This window comes from Spinacia oleracea, chromosome 2, assembly GCF_020520425.1.
Source record: "Spinacia oleracea cultivar Varoflay chromosome 2, BTI_SOV_V1, whole genome shotgun sequence".
Taxonomy (NCBI): Eukaryota; Viridiplantae; Streptophyta; class Magnoliopsida; order Caryophyllales; family Amaranthaceae; genus Spinacia; species Spinacia oleracea.
The window spans coordinates 102,182,435-102,210,021 of NC_079488.1; the positions used below are offsets into that span (position 1 = coordinate 102,182,435).

General features: G+C 35.0%; 2 protein-coding genes across 4 annotated transcripts; both read left to right on the plus strand.

The window, feature by feature from the left end:
- Positions 1-283: 283 nt before the first annotated feature.
- On the plus strand, positions 284-5,842 carry LOC110795794 (early nodulin-like protein 18). The gene is made up of 2 exons (XM_022000817.2): positions 284-687; positions 5,146-5,842. The coding sequence occupies exons 1-2, from the start codon at positions 474-476 to the stop codon at positions 5,598-5,600; spliced, it is 669 nt and encodes a 222-aa protein (XP_021856509.1). The 5' UTR covers positions 284-473; the 3' UTR covers positions 5,601-5,842.
- A 4,325-nt stretch (positions 5,843-10,167) lies between these two features.
- Positions 10,168-20,247, plus strand: LOC110795793 (calcium-dependent lipid-binding protein). 3 transcript variants are annotated; one of them, XM_022000815.2, is made up of 12 exons: positions 10,168-10,479; positions 10,755-10,864; positions 11,878-11,979; positions 12,308-12,358; positions 13,361-13,481; positions 16,489-16,610; positions 16,761-16,859; positions 16,977-17,057; positions 17,179-17,264; positions 17,914-18,139; positions 18,865-19,029; positions 19,703-20,247. In XM_022000815.2, exons 2-12 carry the CDS (start codon positions 10,760-10,762, stop codon positions 20,042-20,044), a joined length of 1,500 nt encoding a protein of 499 aa, XP_021856507.1. In that variant the 5' UTR covers positions 10,168-10,479; positions 10,755-10,759; the 3' UTR covers positions 20,045-20,247. The 3 variants fall into 3 exon arrangements, with proteins under 3 accessions (XP_021856507.1, XP_021856508.1, XP_021856506.1); XM_022000816.2 differs by having other exon boundaries at positions 10,169-10,404; XM_022000814.2 differs by having other exon boundaries at positions 10,470-10,662.
- Positions 20,248-27,587: the final 7,340 nt, after the last annotated feature.

Genomic DNA, 27,587 nt, shown 5'->3' on the forward strand with positions numbered 1-27,587 from the left:
AACCTGTTGCAACAGCTTCCGATCCCGATTCTCATTTACATGCAGGAACTTATTACAATAGATTACGATTCTAATTCTTGAGGGTACCTGCTGTGCTCACCTTTACTACCGATAGCAAGAAATATTTGACAACTTTTAATTGTTTGTGCTCTATAATGGAAAGACCCTAATAATTTATTATTTTATAGACTCCATAGAACTCATTATTAGTCACTAATCTAATTAGTCATTAGTCATTAGTCATTAGTTCATTACTACTAATTATAGTCATTACCATCTCCTAAGTGGCTAAGTCACATGCCAAGACCCATGAGACGCGCATAGGACATCTCCCACGTTCTAGCCTTTCTCTTTCTTAGTATTATCATCAAACACCAATTTCCCCAAATATTCTTCTTCTCCTACGATAAGCTTCACTCAATTTAATCTTGACCGTCCACATCCTTTTAAGATAAGGGGGAAGGGAGAGAAAAATGTCGATCAAGGTGGCGTTGCCGTCGATGGTTGCGGCGTACCTTACGGTTATTGTCGTTCTCATCGGAACAGCATCCGCCGCAACTTACACTAATCACACGGTGGGTGGACCTCCTCCATCTGGTTGGTTCTTTAATGCTACCACCAATACTTCGTCTACTAATTACTCTACTTGGGCTGCCACTCGAACCTTCAATCTCGGCGATTATATTAGTAAGTTCTCTGGATTTTATTACATGCTTCACAAAAATTACATCGAAACGCCTAAAGACGATGTTGCTATTGATTAATTTCTCACTCAAATTTTGAATTAGATCGTTAATTAGTTTCAATTTATTGATATTAATTTTAGGAAGTAACGTGTTAGAATTTAATTTCTAGATTATCATTGTTTTCTCTTTTGAGTGTGAACACACGCCACAAGGTCAATACAGACTTTGATATTATTGATTTATTGTGTGTTTGTTTGTTTGTTTGTTTTTATATTTTTATATTTTTCGTGCAAATGGGCTACGAGATACATACTTTATTTTATAGCGGGTCAGATAAATTAAAGGTTTGATCATTTGAAAAAGGTGATTAAAAATATTTGAATAGAAGAGGTTTGAAAATTTTATTTGGGTGAAAAAGCTGATTCTGAAAAAGCTTAACATATAAGAGTACGGGTGTACAGTTAGGAGAGGTACGAAAAAAAAGCTTTTTGAGGTAATGGAACTCAATACATAAATTCATTTTCAATTAATAAGTGAAAATAATTTCAATTACATATAAACAAAATAAAAATTAGGTGAATAGAATTAGATGATAGATATTAGATGGAGTAGTACATTAGTACGTCTGTACGTGCGTATTGGGGCTTAGGGCTTAGGGCTTAGGGCTTAGGGAGAGAGGACAGTGTCTTTTGGATTATAGTATCACCATAATTAGAATTTTATCAATTGGGCTCATAGCCATATATGGAGTTATCCATTTTTCATTTGTGGCCTACGTAGTAAATAGTATTTATGGGTGTTAGTGTGTCGCGGAGTAATTTACATGTTACGGAGTACTATGTTAGCATGGGTATTATCAAAAAAGAAATGTTAGCATGGGTCGTATTTATTGAATTATTTCATTACTTTTTTCGATCTGATCAAATCATCAAAGGAGCAAGAAATAATCTAAATTTATTTTATCTAAAATAAATCAAACAGTACTCAACAAAGCCGTAATATTAACAAAAAGTTAGCATGAATCTAATCGAACCTTCCTTTTACATTGTTGATTATCGATACCAATGTAATTTCTATCACTCTTTGACATGATAAGACATGCATGAACTTTAGTACTAAAGTAACTCACTTAGTCACTTGCGTCACCCGTTCACTAAAGAGCGTTGAAGACTTAAAGACATTCGATAACATGGACTTGGTGACTAAAGATAATTCCAGAGACATTTTAGTTGACGCTGGAGGGTCATGCCAATGACTATCGTAATTTAGATGGTGAATCATAATGCACAGTGAGTATGGTGCACCTTAAGAACACAAGTGCATAGCTAAAAGAATATTACCTCATGTGAAAAGAACATGAGTATATTTATTATTTATATTTTTAATAAAAAGTGAAATAATATACTTCCTCCATTTTTAATACTCGTGACGTTTGAAGTTTTGCACTATTCACATAAAAAAATATGGATGACTATTCTTGGTTATTTATATGTAAGATAAAACATAGGCATGTGACATCTTGTTAGATTTTTCTTAATTTTTATTTTCAAAATATCAACTTTATATAATTTTTGCATAAAGATAATTAAAATATAAATGACCAAAGTTGTACATTGACATGCGTGAAAATAACAAACGTTGCGAGTAAAAAATGAGCAGAGGAAGTGTTTTTTTTATGATAACAAAAAAGTGAATCAATATATCACATATTCTTTGATCGAAATGCCATGTTCTTTTTCGTGTGTAGATATGTTCTTTGGTGCACAATATTCATTGTCCATAGTCCCCAGACTGCAATGAGTGACTATCTTTGATGAGCTATTTCATGTCAGTGACTATCTTTAATTAGTGATCAAGCTCATCTCAATCTAACTATACATACAAATTCATCTCAATGGTTGTAGTTGGACGGTTGAGTCATAGTTCGTTTAATTGAGTGTAAGTTTATCACTATCAATTTGAACGACCTCACGGAGTTTGGGAAACATTATGGAAATGACTGTGTACTGTTAGAGTATAATCCGCATGTGAGTATCGAACTATTATCCCACATTGAAGAAATAGGGGAGATTGAATGACATATAAGATAGGCAGAGTATTGTAACTATTGGTTTAGGATGGTATATCGTCAAACTTATACGTGGTCGATCTCTTGAGTTTATCAGGTAGAGTTAACTTCCACATAAATCACCCAATAATGTTCTTCCGGGAAAGAAGGAGAAAACAAAGCTAATGTCATTGATTTTATACTCCCTCCGTTCTTAAATATTAGCCCCCTTCTGACTTTTTAGTCCGTTTCAACTCAATATTTAAACGTAAAATCTTCAAATACGTACGTTAAAGAAATATGAAAATTTGATATTGTTAAACTACACATTAAGACGAACAAAATGAGATCTCACATAAATATATTTTATAATACGTATTGGAAAGAAATTAGAAGATTTTCTTCAATTGTAAATAGTGTCAATATTCTAAAAGGGACTAATAATTAATCAAGAACGGAGGGAGTATGTTAGTTTGGTTTAGAAACATTAGAAAATATCCACCACCTCTATCATTCTCTTTCTAAAGTCACCACCACGGCACCACCTTTGCAACCTCTTCCCCTCCTGTGTTCCCTCCCGTTCCCTTTGCCGACACTTCCTTTCAATCTCATTTCCTCCTCTTATGCCAGTTGCCTTAGCTTCCTCCTTCCTTCGTCGCCGCTCCCTTCTCCTTCTTCGCCGCTGCTCCTTTCCCCTTCCCTTCGTCGGCATCTCATTTCTCCGCCGTAATAGGTGAACATTTGTTCCTTTCTCCTCTTTCTGTTAGATATGGTGGATGGTTAGGGTATTTTTAGAGGTGGGTTGGGTTATTTTGAGTGGTGGGTTTGGTGTTTTAGTTGGTTGGGGTGGTTTTTGGCTACTGTTCCTCGGACATCTTTACCCTTAGCCATGAACCCCCCATAAAATTGATAAACTAGGTGGATAAGTAAAAGAAGTTAATTAATATTAAGTTAAACTTAACGACGAAACTTATTATCATTTTTTGCATGTCCGAAAAGTCGAAAACTAAGTGATAGTGGCGATGCCAGATGTGTCCATATCAATAGTGACTCATTATTTCGATGTTTCGTTGTTTGGGTTATTGGGTTGGTGTTTCTAGTAGTGGGGTTGATATTTCGGGTGGTGGGTTGGTGTTTTGGGTTGTTGGGTTGGTATTTAGGGTTTGATTTTGTGGGCGAGGTGTATTTCAGATGGCAATGAGGCATCATTGGAGGCGCCGGTGAGTATTGCGGTGGTAGGACCGGGTGATAATGGTGGGATGGTGTTGGTGGGACATTGTTGGTGGGAGTGATGGTGTACGGAAAGGGAATGAAAATACCATAGGGGTGTGGGGAATCGGAATAGAGGACTTTTGGGGTTAGGAGTGGGTAAAGGGAATGAGTAAAATGACAAAAACAAATAACACCAAAATGAATCATGTCAGTTTATTCCCTTACTCTTAAATAAATACCTCCAACTAAACGAAATATTCTACAATAAACACCCGTAAAGGAGTACCAATACCATATTCCATTGTACTTAGGGGTGTTAATGAGCCGAGCCGAGACCGAGCTTTTATAGGCTCGGCTCGAGCTCGAAACTCGTCGAGCCTGGGAAATTGGGCTCGAGCTCGAGCTCGAATTATGAAAACCGAACTCGGTTCGGCTCGAAGCTCGATAGACTCGTTGAGGCTCGATAGGCTCGCTCGAGATTGGTAATCAAATGTTTAATTAAGTAACATGTTTATCAATTTTTTCATGTTTTATATGTTTAAAATAAATATTTATTAAAGTTAATTTTTGCAAAAACTTATTTTATACAAAATACATATATTAAAAAGTACTCGAGCTTGTTCACGAGCTTTCGAGCCGAGCCATAGATAGCTCGGTCTTGGCTCGTTAAGTACTCGAGCCGAACCCGAGCTCGAGTCGAGCCTGCTCGAGCCGAGCTTTGACCAAGTTTTGTCGAGCCAAGCATCGAATAGTTCGCGAGCAGAGCTCAGCTCATTAAAACCCTTTTTGTATTACATGTTCCGTAGGGAAAATAGTTTCCATATAATTCCATCCAAAATAAATAATTTGTCATTTCATTGAAATTTGTCCTTCATAAAACACATCTATAAATTCTATAGCCACAAAGTAGGCGCCAAATTCCAAAAATGAACAATTTGTCACAAAATAAATACTCTTTAATAAATAAATAAGATTAAACCTTTTAAAAATAATCTCATATGAATGTTTAACAAGTTGTCATCCTATCCTCATCTTTGAAGTAGTGGTCACCAAAATGTCCAAATGGGAAAATATATCCCTATCATTTTCAATTTTCAATCTTCATGTTTTTTTCCCGGGAAAGTTTGTTGTTATTATCATTTGAATTTGCACCCCACTAAGGCAAAGGCACTAACTAACTTTCATACTCTTTGTTGGCAGTTTTCCATACCAACACTAATCAAACAGTGGTCCAAACATACAACTCCACTACCTACAATAACTGCACCGCCGATTACTCCTCCGACAATGACACACTCATCTTCAACTCGGGCGCCACCGTCTTCGACCAGCCATTGACCATCTCCGTCCCATTGACCAAAGTGGGCCCCAACTACTTCTTTTCTGATGCCGGTGATGGTGTCCAATGCCAACGTGGTATGCGGTTTGACATTAAGGTTGGTCAAGGGTTGGGCCTCCCTCCGAGCCTCAATCAGCCTCCACCTCCACCGTATACTCCACCGCCAATGGCAGAGCCTTCCCCGGTTTTCCAGGGCAGTGGAGGTGGTCAGGGAGAAAGTATTTATAATGGAGTTGAGAGGATGGGTGGCAGAGTTTTTAGAGTTGCTGTTATTTGGATGGGCCTATTTGGTTTGGGCTTGGTCTTGATTTTTTGAATTAATCCGTCCCCAAAATTTTAAAGTAGAGTCCATGATTAATTTATATGAATTTTGAAGGGTACTTTCGGGATGGTTTGTGTTTTGGAATTTTGTGTCGGCAAGGGGCCAAAGAATTGTTATTGGCGGGAGACACTTGTATACTTCACGTCTTCACATTTTGTTATTCGCGATTGATTAGATACTTTCCAGATTAAAACAAAATTTTAAACCATATTAGAATATATCCGTGTTAAACATCACTCCCTCCTTCCGAGATTTGAAGATTATAGCCTTGTATTTCAAATTAGGTTTCTTATTATCTATTATATTATATTAAAACGGATATCAAAAATGACACGTGCATAAGATAAAGAGATAGGGGCGATTACCTTAGATGGGAAAATTGTCCAAGGCTCTGAAATGTTCCGTTATTTAGGATCTATTATCCAAATGGATGGAGAATTGGATGGCGATGTGGCTCATAAAATCAAAGCAGGTTGGTTAGAAGTGGAAAGGTGTCACGGGGTTCCTATGTGATTCAGGCATGCCCCAAAGATTGAAAGGAAAATTTTACCGCACGGCGGCACGACAATTCGACCGACTCTGTTATACGGCACGGAATTCTAGGCAGTGAAACATTGTCACGTGCATAAGATGAATGTGGCGGAGATGCGCATGTTACGTTGGATGCGTGGTCATACAAGAAAGGATCGTTTGAGAAATGAGATTATTAGGAAGAAAATAGGGGTTGCACCGATTGAGTTTAAGATGGAAAATCGTTTAAGAAGGTTTGGACATTTAAGCAGAAGATCAAGTGATGCCCCGGTTAGGAGGATAGAAGGGTGGCAAAGTGATAAATTGCAAGGGGTAGGGGAAGACCTAAGAAAACTTAGAGGAAGGTGATTGATCACGATATGAGTTTTCTTCGGATTGAGGAAAATATGGCGTTGGATAGGACAGAGTGGAGGGAGAGAATATACATTGATGACTTCATTTGACTTATACAGCTTCCATTTTTCTGTTTCTCTCTATTATTTCTATTTTTATAGTTATTTATTTATTTATATTTTATTTTTCAAAAAATTCTTTTTTTATTATTATTTTTTTAAATTTTACATGATATTTTGAAATGCACTTATTATACTTATTCATTTAGTTTAACCTTTACTTATTTTTATTATCTCTTACAATATTTTTCTATAATATATATACATTTTCCTCTTATCTTACTATCGTTAATTCCGCTTTCTGGTTTGATTGGTAACAATGACGATCTCCTAAGACGATTCATGTTAGCCGACCCCAAAACATTTTGGGACTAAGGCTTTGTTGTTGTTGTTGTAGACACCAGAAATGACACATGTCACTTCCTAATGCAAAATTTTCCCGCTAATAATGGTTTACACAAAAAAAACTTTATTTTTATTTTTTTTTCCTCCTTTTGTATAAGTATTTATACATGGAAAAAATTATAGGATTATGGAATATGACATTATTAGACAATTTTAGTAACATTTAAGTCAGGTCGTCATATCAATAATAGAAAAAAAAAATCTCACTCAATATTTTGTTCAAATTACCATATTAAACATGTCAAATACTTTAGTCAAATCATCATATTAAACATATAAAATACATAATCCCTCTGTATTTTAAAAAGAGATACACTTTGACCGGCACGTAGTTTTAGGAGAGTGAAAATTGTACACTATATGATAAAATGAGTACGTTTGAGATGTTTTATTTACGCAACAGATTTAAGGGATAAGTACTTCAGTTAAATATTTTACAAAAAAAAATGGTTAAATAATCATTTTTAAATATTTGTGCGCACACGGGACCTAATCTAGTTATAGTCATGTTTTCTTATTTCAACATAAAATATTTCTTATATTATCTCATTAGGGACCACAAAAGAAAAATCCGTTGAAAAACCTTCCCATGTACTATATTCTCATTCCTAGTGTACTTTATTCCCTTGCTACATGTACTTTATTCCATTTCCCTATGTATTTTATTCTTTTTTACATGATATTTTACGAGGTTTTCTGAATCTATACTGGGTATACTATTAAAATTGTATACTAATGGCAAAATAGTAACTTTAGTTGGTATATTAAGGGCTAAATGGTAAATTCATGTAATAAATTTAGGCTAACCCATGAAAAATAACATTCATTTTTGACTTGTGAGTACCAATCTATGTTGTTTGGAATCAAATAAAAATGAAACCACGTTACCAAACTATGTTGTTTGGTATCACGTGAGAAAATACGACTACTTTTCTTGTACCAAACTATGTGGTTTGGTACTAAATAAAAATGCAGAATATTAGTATACCATTTCAATGGTATACCTAGTATAGATTAAGAACATTATGAAACAGACTAAAATGAAAATTATAGGGATTTTATTCTTTTTTAATATCATATTTTGTAAATTACAATATGTAACTTATTTATGAAAAATATGCATATTTTTTATCCTCGGCATACATCAAAATATAGCAAAATAATAATAATAATAATAATAATAATAATAATAATAATAATAATAATAATAATAAATAAAAAAATAAAAATAAATAACATACAATTTACTTTTTAACACTAAACAAAACAAACATTATTAACAATAAACAAAACTTGTAAACTTAAACATAAATCAAACAAAAAAAATTACAATTAAAGTTAGTTTATTAATTGATTTTTAGAAAAGTAAGTAAAATAAAAAAAATTATATTATTCAGAATTAAAAAACATAAAATCAAAATTGAAAGGCAGTACCGCATGGTATATTTGCCGGCGACATGGCGGTGCTGCGCGAGATCTCCGATATCGTCATGGACAGTAATGCATATCTTGCGCGGCACCGTCATGTCGCCGGCGGTAATACCGTCCAATATTCTAAAAATAAAATAAAAAACTCACCATGGGGGTGACATCGGCTACACTGATGGAATTATGGCCAAAGTCAAAAACATCTCCAAGCACACTCTCTTCTACATAATTTTTAGAATACATAACATGCATGAAACTTAATCATCAACTTTTTATTTATAGTCTCGGTTCCCGATAAAGTAACCATATTAACTTACTATAGTAAATCAACAACAAAATAAAAGCCTAATTCCTTCCTTTGCTCCTCTTCCTCTACTTCTTCCCTCCTTTATTTTCCGGCAAAGTCTGGTGGACAAGGATGAAGTCCGACAAGAGGGGTTTGTTTTGGGGTGATCGATGTAAACGTCTAGAGGGCTAGAGGGGATGAGAGGGTTTGAAGGGAACGAGAGGGCTGCAAGAATTTTCGAAGGGAGAGAGAGGGGTTGAGAGGGATGTCGGAAATGTTGGAGGGGGCGAGGAGAGTATGAGGAGGGAGTCAGGTATCTCTGAAAGGGTAAAACCATACTTTCGCGTATTCAGTGCGACTGTTTTTAGGAAAATGCGGATCAGATGTCGAATAACAACACCTTTTGTTGTATGAAAAGAGAATCATTATAATTCCGAAGATTTGAAGTAACTGTATAAATTTCAAACGCAAGTACTAAATACAGTACAAAAAAACCTAAATGTAGAATCATTTAATGACTTAAAACAAATGAAAGACTAAATTACCCTTTTAAATTTAAGGCTTCCAAACAAAACAAAAAAAAAAAACTTTCGTACACTTCCTTTCTTTGCTTCACTAATATTCGACACCTTCTTGGCTTCTTCTAAGTCTCTAATGGTGATTCTCCCTTGTTTGCTTGACGGTATTTAACAATATATACTACATAACTTCCTTTAAAAAGTTTAACAAGCCTTTCATATCAATAATTGGAGGCCGGAGAAGGGTTCTAGATAGGCCGGTGCTCCAATCCAGAGGCCCAACAAGGGTGTTGGCTTGGTGTACCGGAGGCTAAGCAAGGCTTCTGGTTATGTGTACCGGAGACTATGCAAGACTGCCAGATAGGTTTTCCGAAGGTAGAAATAAGGCGTCGGATGTTGTTTCCGGAGGTAGGAATATGGCTCCGATTAAAATTTGCAGGGGTACAACTGGTATTTCGGTAATTTCTTCCGGAAGTTTTGTTTTTTCCATTTGTTTTTACGTTATTTGTCCTACAAACGGTAAAAACATTGCACAAAATATCCGACTTTCTACTATTACGTACCGTAAAGAAATCGACGTTGCATAATTCATCATTGTAATCCATCAATTTGCAGAATATGGCGATAGTTAAAAGAGCTTTTAGAATTGTTTATTTTACATGTCATCGAATTAAAAGGTATTGATCAAAATAAGGGCAATAAAAGAAAAAATAATATTTAAGTGATATTAAGTTTTTCCGCATTTAAGTAAAATACTACCTGCATTTAGTACTGCCCATTTCAAAATAGATGCCACACATTTGAAAACCACATTTATTTTAAAAAAAAATTCAATTATTTTAATTAGGAGCTACTAAGAAAATTAATCTTATTATGTAACAATCGTGTTTACAATTTTTTTTATTTTTTTTTTGACATTGGACGTGTTTACAAATTTAAGTGCCCAATAAAACTTGACTGAGAATGCCTTTTAATTTTTTTAAGACAATTTGTACAGAATTTACCAAAGAAATTGGAAAGATAAGTGATAGACTTCCCACGTAACGGATGCCAAAAAGGCAGTTCCATTTCTGAAAGTTGACGCCACGATTTTGTCTTAACGGCGGAAGGACTCACGTTAATGGCAGAACGCAACACAAACTCCACCAAGTTCATCATCATCGTCTTAGCGGTGTAATTAGTGTGATTAATAATTAACGAATTACAGAGATTAATCACGGTTTCAGCGACAAACCCAGGTCCACATTGAAAAGGAAACAACCCCCAAAATCTCATCAACTTTCAATTCTGTCTTCAACCAATTATATTTTTCAGTAATTAATTAATTACTTTATAAACCCTCACATTTATTGCAATTATTTCAGTTACCCCTTTTGATCCGTTTTTTGATTCATTTCTTCATTATTACAAGAATTATTCTTCCTCTATCCCATTTTCTTAATTGTTGATTTCCATTTTGTTCTCTCTCTATCGATTCTTAGTTCTTTCTCGTCTGGGTATTTTTTTTATTTGATTTGATGAGTTTTTTTTGGTTGATTTTTGACATTTTTGTTTGTTAATTTATCTGTTTGTTTTTTTGAATTTGCAGGAAAAATGGGTTTAATATCGGGAATGATGTTGGGTATGATAGTTGGGATAGGGTTGATGGCTGGTTGGCATCGTATGATGCAGCACCGAAGTAGCAAACGTGCTGCAAAGGTGGGAATTTATTGGTTTTATTTTTTGTTGATTGTTGAATTTAGGTCGAATTATTTGAGGGTTTTCTTTATTTTCTGTATGCTCTTTCAAATTTTATGAATATTGAATTGCTGCATAGCAAAAGTTAAATTTGGACTGGGGATGAGGAAGACGGGAGTCTGGTTCTGAATAATTTAAAAAGTACTAGTATTGTTCGGAGGGTTGGAGTTCGAGAGGGTAGTTTGTTTTCTGGTGAAAGAGGGCTGAAACTCTCATCATCGAGTATCATAGTATTAAACGAGTTATTGTGCAGAATTCCACACCTTCTGTAGACAGTGTAGAGTTAACGGGATCAATTAACCAGGTAATGATGAACAGTGATACACTCTTTAGAGAAAGGAGAAAGGAATGTTGTAATATGAACGTTGATAGTTGGTTTTAGGAATACTCTTTGACATAGAGGCAAAGACTGTGTCCGTCTAGACTTTACAAACCTTGTGTCAGCAAGAAAGCTGTTGAGTTGCTGTTTTGGTTGTTTTATGAAATGCGAGCATCTTGATCTTTTTTAAGCCATAGTTTCTGTCTATATTGATTGCTCAAAGTTGCTTGATAAACCCCTACCCTTAATAGCTTACTTGAAGCCCTTGATAACTAATTAGTTAGAATTAGAAACAAACACGTGGTATAAAAACATTGCTTATAAATACTGATCCCATTTCACATTGTTATTTTTAGAATATTTGAGTTTGTAATCAACTTATGACTGAGTCTCTGTCAGTTATTATTCACCTATACGGTAATTTTACCATGTAATCATGAACCTGCGTGGCTGTCATGTATGTATTATGTATTGGAAACTTTGATATTATGGCGCTTCTTGGTGGAATTGTTCTTAGCTGATGATGAACACAAGTGTAATTATATTTTGGTGTTGCTCAGGTTTTTAATTTTCTTTTATCGTTGGTGCTTTGGGCATAGTCTTAATGCTACGGCAAGTTTTGAGTAATTCAGTTTCTGCTTCCATTGTCGCGCAGGCAGCTGATATAAAGGTTCTTGCCTCCCTTGGCAGAGAGGAATTGAAGAAAATATGCGGAGATAGTTTTCCGGAATGGATATCTTTTCCTGTTTTTGAGCAGGTTCGACTTTAATATTCTTCTCTTTCCTCCTTGTACTCTTGAATATAGATGCAATGCCAGATTGCCAGCTTTTACCATAGTAGCTGCATGAATCAAAGCGGATACAGTTGTCATGTGTACTTCATGTTTTGATTTTCCATCACGTGTTCTTCCTATCGGCATAAGGTATAAAGATCAGATTGCAAAGTCAATGACAGCAATATACAAAATTAATTGATTATGTGATCTTCATTGAAGGGATTTCACATAAACTTTTTATGGTTGAAAATTGAAATCAGGCTTAAATGCTGTTGAATTATTATGTTGATGTTTTCTGATGTTTTTTCAGGTGAAATGGTTAAACAAGCAGCTGAGCAAGTTGTGGCCATATATAGCTGACGTGAGTTCTTTCTTGCATCAAAGTTGAAAATGAACTAAAAACTCTGTACTTTTTCTACCGTTGTCTTTCCCTTTTGTTTTGTTTGTGTGTGTGGGTGTGGGTATGGGTGCGGGGGGGGGGGGGGGGGGGGGGGGGGATGGGGGGGAGGGTTAAGGGTTGCAGGTATTTTGCTAATTTCACCCGGGTTTCATTTTCATAAATCTAAAGGATGTTCAATAGCCTTTGCATTCCTGAAATGTTGCTTTGACCAAACAGTTGAATGATCTTATTATGCAATGTGGGAGGGAGTCAGGAAGGTGCTCATTAAGGTATAATATTTTTGTACAACAGAACACTTGTGACATTGGTATGAGCACTGTAACAATGGAACAAGCTCATCACTATAAACACTGCTCCCAAATATAGAGGCTATCCTCATTTTTCTGTCTCACGTGTTGGTATTATGATCCAGCATGAGTTCTTATTAATATCTCTTCTCTCAGCCATTTGCACTGGGATAAAATTGGTACAATATTTGTCACAGTGGAACAAGTCCATCACCGTAACCCCCATTCCGTACTATAAAGGCTATCTTCTTCTTTCTATTGCAGGATTTGGTAGCATGATTATGAATGACTATTGTCCTTCTCGCCTTGAACCTTGAAACAAAATTTCTGTCATGTGTTGTTTCGGATTACCACTGTGCACATATATCATGCAGGTGGAAGATCAGCAGATATAAAGCATTTGTGGAATCTTTAGATATTAAGCTATCTCTAATCAACTGTGTTCTTGAGCTTTTTGTTGGATTTTTATGGTTCCTTGAATCATAAATTGAATGGGTATAATAAGCTCTGGAAAAGAAATGGATATTCTTGCCCAGAATTTAAAAGGAGAGAGTCAGCTTAACCTTTTGTTACTTGAAATTGTTTTTCTTTGAGCATGTGTTTTTTTTAAACAGTTCTTGGTGCCATCCTCTTCACTGCAACTTATATTAATTATGTGTTTCTGAATTATACGCAGGCAGCAGAGTTGATAATAAGGGAGTCTGTTGAACCCCTTCTGGAAGAATATCGTCCTCCTGGAATTACTTCAATGAAGTTCACCAAACTCACTCTTGGTACTGTTGCCCCTAAAATAGAAGGTACGTTTTAAGTTTTAACAAGTTGCTGTCATTCATTCACCTGATCCTTTAATGCCGAGTGTCTTTACAATACATGATTACTGAAATTAAACTGTTTCTGATTCATGATAACTGGTGGCGAACTGGGGATAGAATGTGGTTCATTCAACATTTTTGTGGCTGGGTAATTATTACATGATAACTAGGAACAAATACAAGCATGTTTAATCGCATTAGTTAGATATAAAAAGTCACATTAATTAAAATAAATGCTTGGTTGACTCCGTTTCTTATCCCCGTTTTCTTTAACACCCCGAACTTGTTGGTTATTGTGCAACCATGTCAGAACTTTTTTTAACCCTAATTAATTTTACGTCCGACGCATGCATTTGTATGGTGGTGGGTTGAGAGGGGATGAGTGTCGGGGGTATTGCTTATTTGTAGCGGTGTTTGAATGGTTGGTGAGTGGAGTGCATTAAGGGCGTGAGAAACACGCAAGGGAGGGGGAAGCTTAATCGCTGTCGGGAGTAGGAATAACTAGGGTTAAAAAAAGCTGAGGGGTGCACTATAACCAAAAAGTTTGGGGTGTTAAAGAAAATAGGGATAAGAAACGGAGTCAGCCGAGCATTAAGGAAACAGGGATAGCTAACTAATGCGATTAAGCGTGCCTGTTTTTGTTCCTAGTTATCATGTAATGACGTAATTATCCAGCTTACTCAGAGAGGAGTAAGGGGTTTGTTATTACAGTTGATGTAGGAAAATTAACTTTTGGACCAAGGTGAAATTCCAAGTTAATCCCTCTTGGAAAAACTTTCCAATCAAACGGCAGTTTTGTAAATATTTGTTGACTTTATGACAAAAATGCCATTAATGTGGGCCTCACGTAAAGTCAAATGTCATTAAATGTGGGATTCGCGTACAGTCAACATGCATTTTCGTAATATATCAACAACTACATCATATACAGTTAGCAACTAGTACAAAGTATTACACAATAAACACTTATAAATGACACAGTCAATACCCATAAGAATACATATAATCGGTTAGGAAAAGACAATATTGCATTTTCGCAATACATCAACAATAGTAATATACAATAAACACTATATTAATGTGTGTAAATGCTCAACAATAGTAATATACAATAAAGACTATATTAATCTGTATATATATGAATAATAGTAATATACAAACAAACACTATTACTTTACAGGCAACAATTAGAAATACACTGTCAACACATTATTCTACTAAATATTGGGAAGATTCCCAATCATTGGGATTAACTCGATAAAAGCTCTAGATCAGGTGAGTTCAGGAAAAACAATGGTTATTCAATTTCATTGTATGACTAAAATAAGTTCAATTAAGTTTATTTGATAATTCCTTGAAAAAAAATATCTTATTGACGTAAAATTAGGACAATGGATCGTACTTTAGTTCATACCGTATTACGTAACAAAAGATTTCAATTCTATGATTGTTTTTTTTTGGTTTAGTGTGTTGTTGATTTGGGGTTGGCCAGTTGGGGTTGGGGCTTAGGGAGAGAATGCAGTGTCTTTTGGGTTATATTATTAATGTAAAATTTTATCAATTGGGCTCAAAGCCATATCCATTTATGGCTCAATTAATATTTTGGTGTTAGGGTGTTACGACTAGTACTTGTTAGGCTGTTAGCACGGCCAATATTAATTTCATTACTCATTTGATCTAATTAAATGAGCAAGAAGTAACACCAAATCTCCATCAAAATAATCTATTGGTACACCTATTTGTGGTGTATTTTGAAATGTATAATACATGGTTGTGGAGTTGTTGGTAAACATATAACATATAAGAGTGTTTGTTATGTTCGTTATGGTTAGACTTTGTTTGGGTATTATATCAACCGATCGTGAGACACGACATTTTTATTAGAGATAACACGTTGTGTAGGGAACAGTGTAACACTTAACGTTAATAATACTCCCTCATGAATCTTATTGAACCTTCCTATAAATTTGTTGATTATCAATGCAAATAGCAATATTACACTCATTGACATGATTATAGATATGCATGAACTTGGTCACTGAAGAAATTCACTTACATGAATCGTTCACTTCAGAGTGTAAAGACATTCAGTAACATAACTTGACATACAACATAACTATAATAGACTTAGGACAATAGAACCCTATCATTAGATTCCTAAACTAGCACAACTTTAGCTTTCTAAACATACTAGAACCCTATATATACCATAACTCTAACAAGTAACATGGACTTGGTTACTAAATACCATTCTGGCGATATTTTATTTACCAAGTTCATGTAAATGACTATCTTTAATGACCAATTTCATGTCAGTGACTATCTTTTAACAATGACAAAGTTCATGTGAATCTAACTAAATGGTCAGTTGAGTCATAGTTCATGTCCTAAAGTTTGGGAAATGTTAGGAAAATGATTACGTGTAAGGTTTTTATGTTCCAAATAATCTTGAGTGTCTTTAAAATACATGATTACTGAAAACAAACTGTTTCTAGTTCAAACATGCAAGGCACATATTGTTGACATTGTGATGTATTGGTAGTGAACTGGCGAAAGAATGTGGTTTAGTCAACATGTGTGATGCTCTGTATCGCTTTGAAACATGAATTCATATAACTTCTCTGGAGCGTTTACATGTTCCGAATCAGTTGGTTGGAGATAGTCGGTTGAACTGTCCAAATGCTTGATCCAAGAATGAGACATGTGCATGTGAACTCTTCTAGCTTCTGAACTGATGACTTTTGCAGTCATACGAAGGCAGCCTGCTGTTTTCTGCAGTAAATCTTGCTTTTTAGTCTGCTAGCTCCACGACTTCCACCAGTAGCAATAGAAGGAAATGACATTGATGGAATGATGGGTGATGTTGTTAGAGAGCACTTTTGGGATTTATGTGCCGCTCCTGGATAATTATGTCTCCGTCTTTGTCAAGTCTCTTGTGTAGTTAAGCTGCTATATGTATACTATTTTCATTCATTTTGGTCAACCACTGCAGGTATACGTGTCCAGAGCCTCCAGAAGAGTCAAATAATCATGGATATTGACCTTCGATGGGGTGGTGACCCCAATATCATCATAGGTGTCGAAGCTGCACTTGTTGCTTCAATTCCTATTCAGGTCAGTTGGTGCCTTTTTTGAATGTGTACTTCCCCCTCACCCCTCCCCTTTCCACGCTGCTAATGTAGGTACATTTTCTGGGTTGTAAATCTTATTTCTTTCCTTTCACAAATTTCTACTTAATTGGCCATTGTTTGTTTGTGTTTGCAGTTCAAAGATCTTCAAGTTTTCACGGTTGTCCGTGTCATATTCCAACTGTCCGAAGAGATACCCTGCATTTCTGCTGTTGTTGTTGCTTTACTTTCAGATGTACATTTGCCTGTTCCTTTTCCTTGTTCTTGAATCTTATTTGGAAACAACTTATATATTATTGGTTCTATTTTTTGGGGGTTGTACTGAGTAAATGTTCTTCTTTATTGCGACCAGCCAAAGCCTCGAATTGATTATACATTGAAAGCAGTTGGTGGGAGTCTGACAGCTCTACCTGGTATTTCTGACATGATTGACGTAAGCTAGTTCCAGCGTCTGATCTTTTGGTGATTATGATGGATATTTGAACTGGTAGTGAATAACCTGAAGATATTGTAGTTTGAACTTATGAATATGCTGTCTGTTTTCCATTTTGCAGGATACTGTGAACACAATTGTCACTGATACACTGCAATGGCCCCACAGGATTGTTGTTCCAATTGGTGGTACTGCAGTTGATCTAAGGTAATTATAAATATATTGTTGTTGAGATTTATTTTGGGTTTTGGTGGATGAGTTCTTTCAATAGTTAAAACAAAGATGGCGTAACAAATGCAATCTGTGGTAAACACTGAGGTTTCTTTGTTATTTGAAGTACTCTCCAATGTTTTTTCAATTAATTGTTCATGTTACCTGTGCCGGGGTTCCATTGTAACATGTGGTAAATTACCCTATTACCTTTACATTGGACTTGTTTTTCCCCCCCTTAAAGTTCTCTCTTTTTCTGGGAGGGAAGGGGGGACTTAATCTGTTTGTTTCAAACTCGAATTTTGAATAGCCTTCTGATGAGAAACTATTTGGAGCACCATTATGGCATTATCTTCCCCACCCTTGACTGTTGCCGCGTTATATGGGATCTCTTTCTGATGCAATATCATTTTATGATGTGGAATTTGCTTGGTTCAATGATGTAATTTTCTGATGGGCAGCTGTCTTAAACAGACAAACCTTCAAATGTCTTATTGGTTTTTCAATTGAGTATTTCTCATGTACATCAAATTTGTCTCGCATACTTGAGGGGTTCACTTGAATTGTGGGGCTCTTTTAATTAGCTTCGCATCTACTGTTCTCTCACTAGTTCACTATTGCTAATCTTATTTTGGTTGCTCTGTAGCGAATTGGAGCTAAAACCCCAAGGAAAATTGACCGTGACGGTTGTGAAAGCCAATGACTTGAAGAACAAGGAGTTGATTGGGAAGTCAGATCCTTATGTAGTCGTGCATATCCGTCCACTTTTCAAGGTTAAGACAATGGTTGTTGATGACAATCTCAATCCAGTTTGGAATGAAACTTTTGAAGTGATTGCAGAGGACAAGGAGACACAGTCACTTATCATCGAGGTTTGGATTTTCTCTCCTCATCTCCACTTGCTTTCTATGCAAATTTTGAGTCGTTCTGCCAATACTACAAAATACGGAGTAACAACTAGGGTCTATATCATCATTAATACATTCATAATACTGATATTCATTGATTGTGGTTTTATACCTCTCGACTCTAGAGGCTGTAGAAACCCTCCTAGGGTCCTAGCATGTGTCTGTTGTCTTCTCTACTCTCTACACTACAAGTATTAAATGAAGAGTGCCCTTGCACCTCATTGTCTGTATAGTCGGACAAGATAGCTTAAATTCGTGCAAGGTTTCAAGCTATCTGATGATATGATATTTCTTCTTTCTAGTGCATGTTCAGTCTTTTTACTAAACACAAACAACTTCTCACGATTACATATTAGTACAGCTTGGTTTGGTAGCTTTTCTCATTTTAGGTGCTGATCACAAGCGGCATGTAGTTTATAGTATGGACGTTGTAGTATTAAGTCGTTTTGTGTACATTTGTCTGGACATTATGTTCATAAGTAAAGGGCAAAAATTGTGTATCTCCGATCAGTATCTCTAAATAGCTGTTGTTAAATATTTGGTTTTAGTCAATCTTAAGCTGGAAATAACTCTTTCCAACTTTTTAGAAGGATTTGACAATCGACATACATTGAAGAAAAGAAATTCAGGGAGGCTTTCCTGTCTACACCTTGATAAATAATTTGGAGTTACTGTTTCCCTTCATGCAGGTATTTGACAAGGATATCGGTCAGGACAAGAAGCTTGGTATGACAAAATTGCCTCTTCTTGATCTAGAGCCTGATACTCTTAAAGAAGTTGAACTAAGATTGACACCGTCACTTGATATGTCTAAGGTGAAGGATAAGAAGGACAGAGGAACTATTACGCTCAAGGTGTGCCCTAGTTTACATGAAAATATCTCCTTCGTTTACTTTTCTGGTTCTTGAAACTGACTGTTGATTTTCATTTGTTTCTATATATGTGAATTTACTTGGCTAGTTGATGGAATGGAGCCTCTTCTGTTTCTGGATTTTTTTTGGTTTTTTTTTTTTTTGGGGGGTGGGGGGGTGGGGTGGAGGGGGTTGATTTCTGAATCGTATAGTCCATACGTATTAAGCAGTATAATGACAAGTTTGGTGCGGTTTTATGTGTTCACTTGCATGCTTGGAAGCATAGCGAGTGGTTTAATACTCTGGAGTGTAGGTTTTAATGTTACTGGTAACCGTAGTATGTCTTCTGCCAAAAAAATAATGGTTTGATGTTATCTGGGACTATTTCATAAAACACAATTGAATTTGACAACTAGATGTAAGTTACAAAAAGGTCCCACAGTCCTCTTCTTGCTATCATGTCGTTCTTTCTCCTCGACACCACGAAGGTCGAAAACATTTACAGTCCAGTCTTTCCAATAGAAATGTATGTTTCCCAGTTATACACATTCAACAAGTTATTCATAACTCAAGCTTCCAGTTCTATACTTCTATGTGGTATGTGCTGATGATGAAACTGCTAGCTTCATCAATATCTTATGCAGTTTAATAGAGTATATGTTGGATCTATCTTTAGGTGGTATATCATGCATTCAACAAAGAAGAACAATTAGCTGCCTTGGAAGCTGAGAAAATGATGGCCGAGCAGAAAAAGAAGATGAAGGAAGCGGGTCTCATAGGGAGCACTGTTGATGCACTTGATGGAGCTGCATCGTTTGTCGGATCCGGGGTTGGAATGGTGGGGACCGGTGTTGGAGCTGGTGTTGGGCTTGTGGGGTCGGGTTTCGGGGCAGTGGGCAGTGGTCTGAGCAAAGCTGGGAGATTTATGGGAAGGACGATTACTGGGCATTCTGCAAGCAGGAGGAGTGGCTCAACTACACCTTTGAGTCAGGAAAACGGCAGCATGAAATCTCAGTAGTTTGCAAATAGAATCACTAGTTTTTCAGGTGAATTTGACCAGATTGTTCGCTTTTTTTTTTTTTTTTTTACTCCGTAGCTTCTTTCTGTTATTTGTGTAATAGGATATTTTTAATGTTTATAGAAAATTTAGCATTTGTTTGCACAGAAGTTTCTTGTTCAATGATCAATATACCTCGTAGTACACACTTTCTGTTCTTTTTATTTCCGCCTGGGTACTTGAACAGTGAACAATAAAATGTATGATATGGGATGATTTTATGTATGAACTTTTGCTTGTGTTCAAAATGTGCCCTGTTTCTGATTTAGACCGAGCTTTCGTAGCTGAAGTACATTTTATAAAAATGCCTGCAACTCTTGAAGTAGCCAATAAGTTCAACTAGTTTAGGGGTTAGTCCTTGGAACCCTTTAGGAATTGCTGATCTGGGATTTTGAAGTGGTTCTAGTCTTCTAGACATCCAGATAGAGTATTTGTGAACTGGTTGACACTGGTTTTGGTCTCCGAAAGACCCTAATCATTTACTCCCTTCATCCCTAAAGATTACATCATTGGACTTTTCACGGTTTTCAGGACACGATTAAAACATATAAATCTCTAGTTGTACAAGTGTAACAAGTACGGAGTGCAAGTTTATTTCAGAAATATACATTGAAAGTTTAAAATGTATTCAACAAGACATCACATGACTATATTATTTCTTCTACACTAATGGGAATTCATAGTCAAAGTTTTCAAAGTACCCAAAAAGTTACAATGAGATAATCTTTTAGGGATGGAATGAGTAGTTGAAACTGGAGCTATTTTCGCTTGAGATCCATTTGGAACTCTAGATCCAGTAATTGCTACTACTTTTTAACCTCGTGTTCATATCTTAAACTTTACAAGTATTTATATGCTTGAACCACCTGTCTAAATAAAAGATGTGTTCTATACTTGTATTCACCTACATTTGACTTATCTAAACAATAGACCTTTACTTCAACGTATTACAATTGATTGTATTTGTAGATTGAGCTTGAGTACTTGATTAACTTTTCGATTATTTTCCAAATTTTGCAAGACTTTAGTGATATTGTGCAATAATGTAGTGCAAGATTATTTACGGAGTACAAGTCTTGAAGTTGGTCTTGAAAATACAAACTCATTCGAAATTTTTTGTTTCATCTTGGTAGATCACATGGGTGGCATTATGATGAAAAAGTGACATGTAATTATTTTATCCACCAACAGGGGCGGATCTTTGTTGTGGCTGGGGTGGGTCTGGCCCCCCGGTCGGAAAATTTTGTAGTGTATTTTTAGTTACGGCCCCCCTAAAATTTGTGTATAATTGTATAATTACATAGTATATTGCTTAATTTTTTTTCTACCGGCCCCCCTCGTAAAACCGTTCAAGGTCCGCCACTGTCCACCAATGCCATAATGACATGTCATCTTGAATCATAAAATTTTGAGGACCTTAAGTGAGTTTGGAATAATTTGTGTAAAGCGGAAATAGTGAGAGTTTTGTGTATGCTTGAACGAAAACTGATGTGTCACGTCTGGAGTAAACTCAAAAAACTAAAAATACAAATATTAATTATACCAACCAACGCGTAATTTTGCAAACATTCATAAAGTAATTCCAATTAAGAAATATGTTACTCGGTATTATAATTATGTAAAAATAAACAAGGGGGATGAAAAAATAATCTTATTGCAAAACAAAACCAAAAAACAAATAAAAAGAGAGAGAAAATTGACATTTTGGAAATAATCGACAGTTTTGTCTTGAAGGAATAAGGTTGAAGGTATCCAGAAACAGTAGGTTCTTGGATGTTTGCATTTCGACCTTCCTTCCTGTCTCTGTTTTGTAGTTTCTGTGGATGATCATCACTCCTTTTACTTTTGTTTTTTCTCCAGTAGCTTAATACTCCCTCCGTCCCAAAATTGTAGTCATGTTTTTTAAATCGGCCGTTCTAAATTATAGTCTTGTTACTAATTTTGGCTATCAAGGTCCCCACTTTCCCATGTACTCCCTCCGTCTCTTTTTATATTTTACGTTTGATATTTTGCATGTTTATTAACGTCTAATTAATTTGCATTGAGATTCTTCTATTTTTTTATTTAAACAAGGCAAATTACGTTTATTTATAATGTTTTCACTATTATCAAAATTCTGATATTGGGAAAATGAGAAAAAATTAATGTCCCAATAGAAAAGTGTAAGAGAGTAAATGACCCAATGAATTTAATTGGTTAAAATAATAATTAGACACTAATTTTGATAGAATATTAAAGCATTTATGTGATAATATAAAAGGAAATGTAAAGAACATTTTGAAACACCCAAAAAGGAAAACGTAAAGAACAAAAAGAGACGGAGTGAGTACTATATTAATTAAAAATGCATTGAAAACTCCACCCATGTACTATATTCCATTTCCCCGTGTACTTTATTCCACTTTTCCCTTCAACTCAATCATCATTTGTACTTTGTTCCACTTTTTCATGTACTATATTACTTTTTTCTTAAAACCGTGTTTTTTGTCAAACGAGACTATAATTATGGGACGGAGTAAGTAGCATCTTTACTTAGTCAAACCCACTTGTAATTAATTATGTTTTTACAGTTAAATATTGTATTTAGATATCTTATTATCATACTGTTAAACAGAGCAGTAAATTGGATCTTTAATGTTAGACATCTTATTTTGACTAGCAATTAGATAATGATACTTATAATAACTTTAAATTATTTCCTATCATTTCTTTTGATGCATGAGGAGTGCCCCTCGTAAGGAGGGTCTCCTAGTGCTTTTCCTTTTCTTTTTAGCTAACAATTAAATATTGATATTTGTAATAACTCTAGCTTATTTCCTATCATTTCTTTTGGTGCATTAGCAGTGCCCCTCATGATGAGAATCTCCTAATACTTTTCCTTTTCTTCTTACCTTATATTACCTCCGTTCTTATATATTCTTTACGGTAATTGTTTTCATGCGAACTAAATTAAAAGATAGGGTGAGCAAGTGGGGTAATTATTTGCAAGTAAAAGTGACATCTTGCTTAAGTTTGAAAGTAAATGAACAAAAAAAACAGAATATAAGGTATAATTATGCAAGTGGCCAATAAATGTTGCAAGTGGATGAATAAAAATATCATAATAAATAGTATAATTGTAAAAATTGTATTCCAAAAATAGAATAAAGCATAAGTATAAAGAACTTCCAGAAACGGTCTTAAACGGAAAACGTAAAGAATTTTTCAGGAACGGATGTAATATAAAAAAGAAATACTACTCTGTATCATACTCCCTCGGTATTTATTTAAGAGATACACTTGGTCGGTCATGAGTATTAAGAAAAAGAATTGAATGTAATAAAATAATAAAACAAGTGGGGTTGAGTAGATATTTTAATAAGAAAAACAAGTGTGGACCATGTCATTTTAGGGTGTGGGGGTCGGGGTGGGTTGTAGATATATTATTTAATTAGATGGTGGGGTTGACAAGTTACTAAAAATGGCAAGTGTATCTCTTAAATAAATACGGCCGGGAAAAGCAAGTGTATCCCTTAAATAAATACAGAGGGAGTACTCGGGAAGTATATACTCCGTATTTTTTAGGTATGTAATAAGAACGTTCGATGTGTTATATTCCACAAGAGCATTGTTAACCATGTGTATTTTTTTTGCACTTGGGGAGAAATAAGGGGGGAAAGCTAAAGTTAGGGTCTTAATGGTTGTTTTGCACTTGGGGAGTGGAAAACCAAAAACCCCTTTGGCATGAAGATTTTTTTGATTTGGAGTGGAGAAATTCACCTAATCTAAATCAGTAATATGCATGACATAAAAAATCATGTAACGATAATTTTTCAACGGGAATATGTTTATATTTCTGATTCTTAAAAAACTAAAATAAAATTACCATCATTCATAAAAATTCAAAATCTACAAACAGACATCTATTTTGATATAATTTAACACATTTTTTTTATTCATTTCTCTCTCTAATTTGCTTATTTACAACTATATGTACCAAAAACTTAATTACTCATTTTCTAACTTGTTGTTGTTATTATTATTATTATTATTATTATTATTATTATTATTATTGTTGTTGTTGTTGTTGGGGAGAGAAGTAGGGTGGGGATTTTTTTTTGCTAATGAGACAAATGAAAATATATAAGTGAGAAAGTGGGTAGAGAGAGAGGGGTGAAGACTTTTTTCCCCATAATTGACAATGGTCTAAGAATCAACCCGATCCTGGTAGACGAGTGGGGCTCTTTATGAGTGGTGGAACTCAAAAAGAAACTCCATCCCGAAATAGTATCCCCTCTATCTAGTTGAGATTATGAAACCCTCAACCTTAAGACCAAAAGGAATCATTATCATAACGAAATTTAGTTGGATCATTCATCTTAATATAATAATATATTATATACGCAATAGTATACACATAATTCATTTTTTTAAGGTAAGATGAAGAGTTCTAACGGACCGGTATCCCGCACGGATTAAAAGGCTATGCACTTTAAGAGTGGCAAGATGGTAAAGGCAATCCTCCCTCACAGTGCCCTAGTGGGGATTGAACCCCAACTCATTGATTGGAATGTGGATTTCTTTTCACTAGGCCAAGACATTGATTGATTAATAGAATATTAGTATATACGTAATACACTTGGTGCAGTTAATATGTATTTCACCGCATGGATTTGACGTATTATGTACAAGAAATATATTTTTTTGGTTTTTTTGTTCGAATGAGCCACAAAGATAATATAAGTTACAAATGGGGACGGGGAAATCGAAACTGAGACATATTGCACACATGCTCTCAGTCTTAACCATTAGGCCAAAACCTCATTAGTTACAAGAACTAAATTGTACTCCGTAATGTGCAATATTATGTACTACTTTGTATGTAACAATATATTTCAGAGTTTTGTCTTCTTTAAGTTGGGTTGGATTGGCCTGTATAGTATACCAACTTATGCCCCATTTAGTTCTCCTAATATGATTTGTTCTGGTCTGGTCAAATCTAATCTGATCATATATGATCTGATATGGTCTAGTCTAATCTAATCTGATCTAAACTTAATTTTTTTGATCTGATATGGTCTAGACTTATTTTTCTTATCTGATCTGGTCTTGAACTTATTTTTTCTGATTTGATCTATTTTTTTAAGTGTAATCGCCCGTAAATTTTTACTCCGTAGATTTTATAAATGTATTTTAACGTATAGTTATTTATATTTAAATACTCCGTAGATTTTACGAACTTTAGTACTCCCTCTGTCCCTTATACTCGCACCACTTTTCTTTTCGGGTCGTCCCTTAATATTTGCACCGCTTCTATAATTGAATTTATTTATCAATATTATATTTTTTTTCTTACACTTACCTACTAAACCACTTACACCCCTACTCCCTACAAAAAAAATCATTTAAAAATTTACATCCCCTATTCACCACTCCCCACTCCTTTCACATTTTCTGCTAACTATATTAAAAAAAATCCCACTATCAACTACTCCCTCCGTCCCGGAATACTCGACCCGGTTTGAACGGCACAGAATTTAAGAGACTTGAATTGACTTATTTAATTTAATAGGAAGTAGTTGATAGTGGGGTATTATTTTAATGTAGTTAGTGGGAAATGTGTAAAGGGGTGGGGTTGGGGGAGAGTAGGGGTTGAATTTTTAATTATTTTTTGTATGGAGTAGGGGGTAGGTGGGTTAATAGGGGTGGAGTGAGAAATAATATAATATTTTGATAGAATATTTCCATTTTTAGAAACAAGTCAAGTATTAAGGGACGGCCCAATAAGAAAAATAGATCAAGTATTCCGGGACGAAAGGAGTAATACTTATTAAATTAATAAGTCAATTCAAATATCTTAAACTCTAAACCGATAAAAACGATACAAATATTAAAGGACAGAGGGAGTAATACATTTCTGATATTGGAATTTACTTCCTAAGCTACTCCAGTTTTAAACCCAAAAGAAATGTGTAGACAATCTATGGTTCCAAAAATTTGAATGAATCGGCCACATGATAATATGCAATCCAGTGGATACGGAGTACTCCGTAATTAACAATAATAGTAAGAAGCCAAAATGAGACAAGACAAAAGCTAAAATACAAAGGAAATAACGACACGCGTTATTTGGAGCGCGTTATATGGCTTGATAAAATGAAAAAGTGTAGTGGATTTTTGTCAAACAAGGATTGAGTTGAGGATTGACCTGTAAAAAGGAAGTATCATCACGTGAACGTACAAAAGTCTACCCACCTGCAAATCTGCTACCCATTAGAGCGTGACTATCCTTATGCTAATCATAAACCAATGAGTACCCTTTATTTTATTTTTTAAAAGAAAGATACAACAATACTTAGGATGTATCCTAACTTATCTAAAAATATACTCCCTCCGTCCTATATAGGTTCGACTACTCCGTATCTATGTATTGCTCAATTTCTTGGTGAGTCTGTATTCGATGACTTAAGGCGGCAACATAATCTGATGTGTAATTGACTTTCCTATAAATATTGCGAGAAGATATACTATCAAAATTATTCAATAGTTGTTTGACATGTTGCATCAGTATCTGTATCTTCCGCGGGAATAGATTTTGTCCTGCAAAATATTTATGATTAATAAATTATCACCATCAATGAAAACATGTCTGTGTATTTTTTCGATGGCTAATAGAAGACCATTACGAAGAGCTATTGCTTCACTACGAAATAAAGTGGAGATTCCAAGATTATAGGTTCGACTAACAACGTTATTTCCTGGGTGCTCCTTAATTACTACACAAGTTGTTCCCATAGTTGTTATGAACTGACCCATCAAAGTTGATTTCCACAATACCTAGGGTCGAACGTGTCCAAGCAACTCGTATGGTACGAGCAAACTTCAAAGGAGTGTTTTATTAATGTTAATATCCAATGAATCAAGACGTGTACACACATTACATTATGTAAAGATCTTGAAAGCTCTACTATATATTCTCACCGAGGAGACAAGAGATTGTCTGTAAATGTGAACAATACGTGTTTTCCAAATACTCCAAATAGAAGTTAGGTTATGATATTTTTAGCCGGTAAGATTACATTGTTATGGAGTTCACGGAAAAGAGTAAGAACATAAGAAGATCTAAGATGAGTGCCAAGCCATCGAATTGAAGCGTTTGCATCCCAATATTCTCTAACAACAGAACAATGCAAAAATAAACGGTCTTGGTTTCTCCTGGAATAGCACAAAAAGGCAACTATTATGAATGTTAATATGAGGATAGGATAAATTATCCCGGGTAGGGAGGTCGTTTTGCAGTAATTTCCAAACATTTTTTTTAGTTTTGGAGCAATATCCAGCTTCCATATCCAAGAAAATTCCCACTAAAATTATTTGGCCATTAGAACACGAGCATATACAACCGAGTTTACCGCGATGGGGTGTTATCGTTAAAGTAGTGGATACCATTTTGAAATTTTACTTACTTCCTCTGTTTCATAAGTATTGTACCATCTTGTTTTTTACACTATTCACACTAGACATT

Bases quoted from the DNA above. Each gene is read 5' to 3' on its own strand.
- LOC110795794 (XM_022000817.2), top strand. From the start codon at position 474: ATGTCGATCAAGGTGGCGTTGCCGTCGATGGTTGCGGCGTACCTTACG. The intron at 688-5,145 runs GTAAGTTCTCTG...CTTTGTTGGCAG, and splicing joins CAATCTCGGCGATTATATTA to TTTTCCATACCAACACTAAT.
- LOC110795793 (XM_022000815.2), top strand. From the start codon at position 10,760: ATGGGTTTAATATCGGGAATGATGTTGGGTATGATAGTTGGGATAGGG. The intron at 13,482-16,488 runs GTACGTTTTAAG...CAACCACTGCAG, and splicing joins TGTTGCCCCTAAAATAGAAG to GTATACGTGTCCAGAGCCTC. The intron at 16,860-16,976 runs GTACATTTGCCT...TATTGCGACCAG, and splicing joins TTGTTGCTTTACTTTCAGAT to CCAAAGCCTCGAATTGATTA.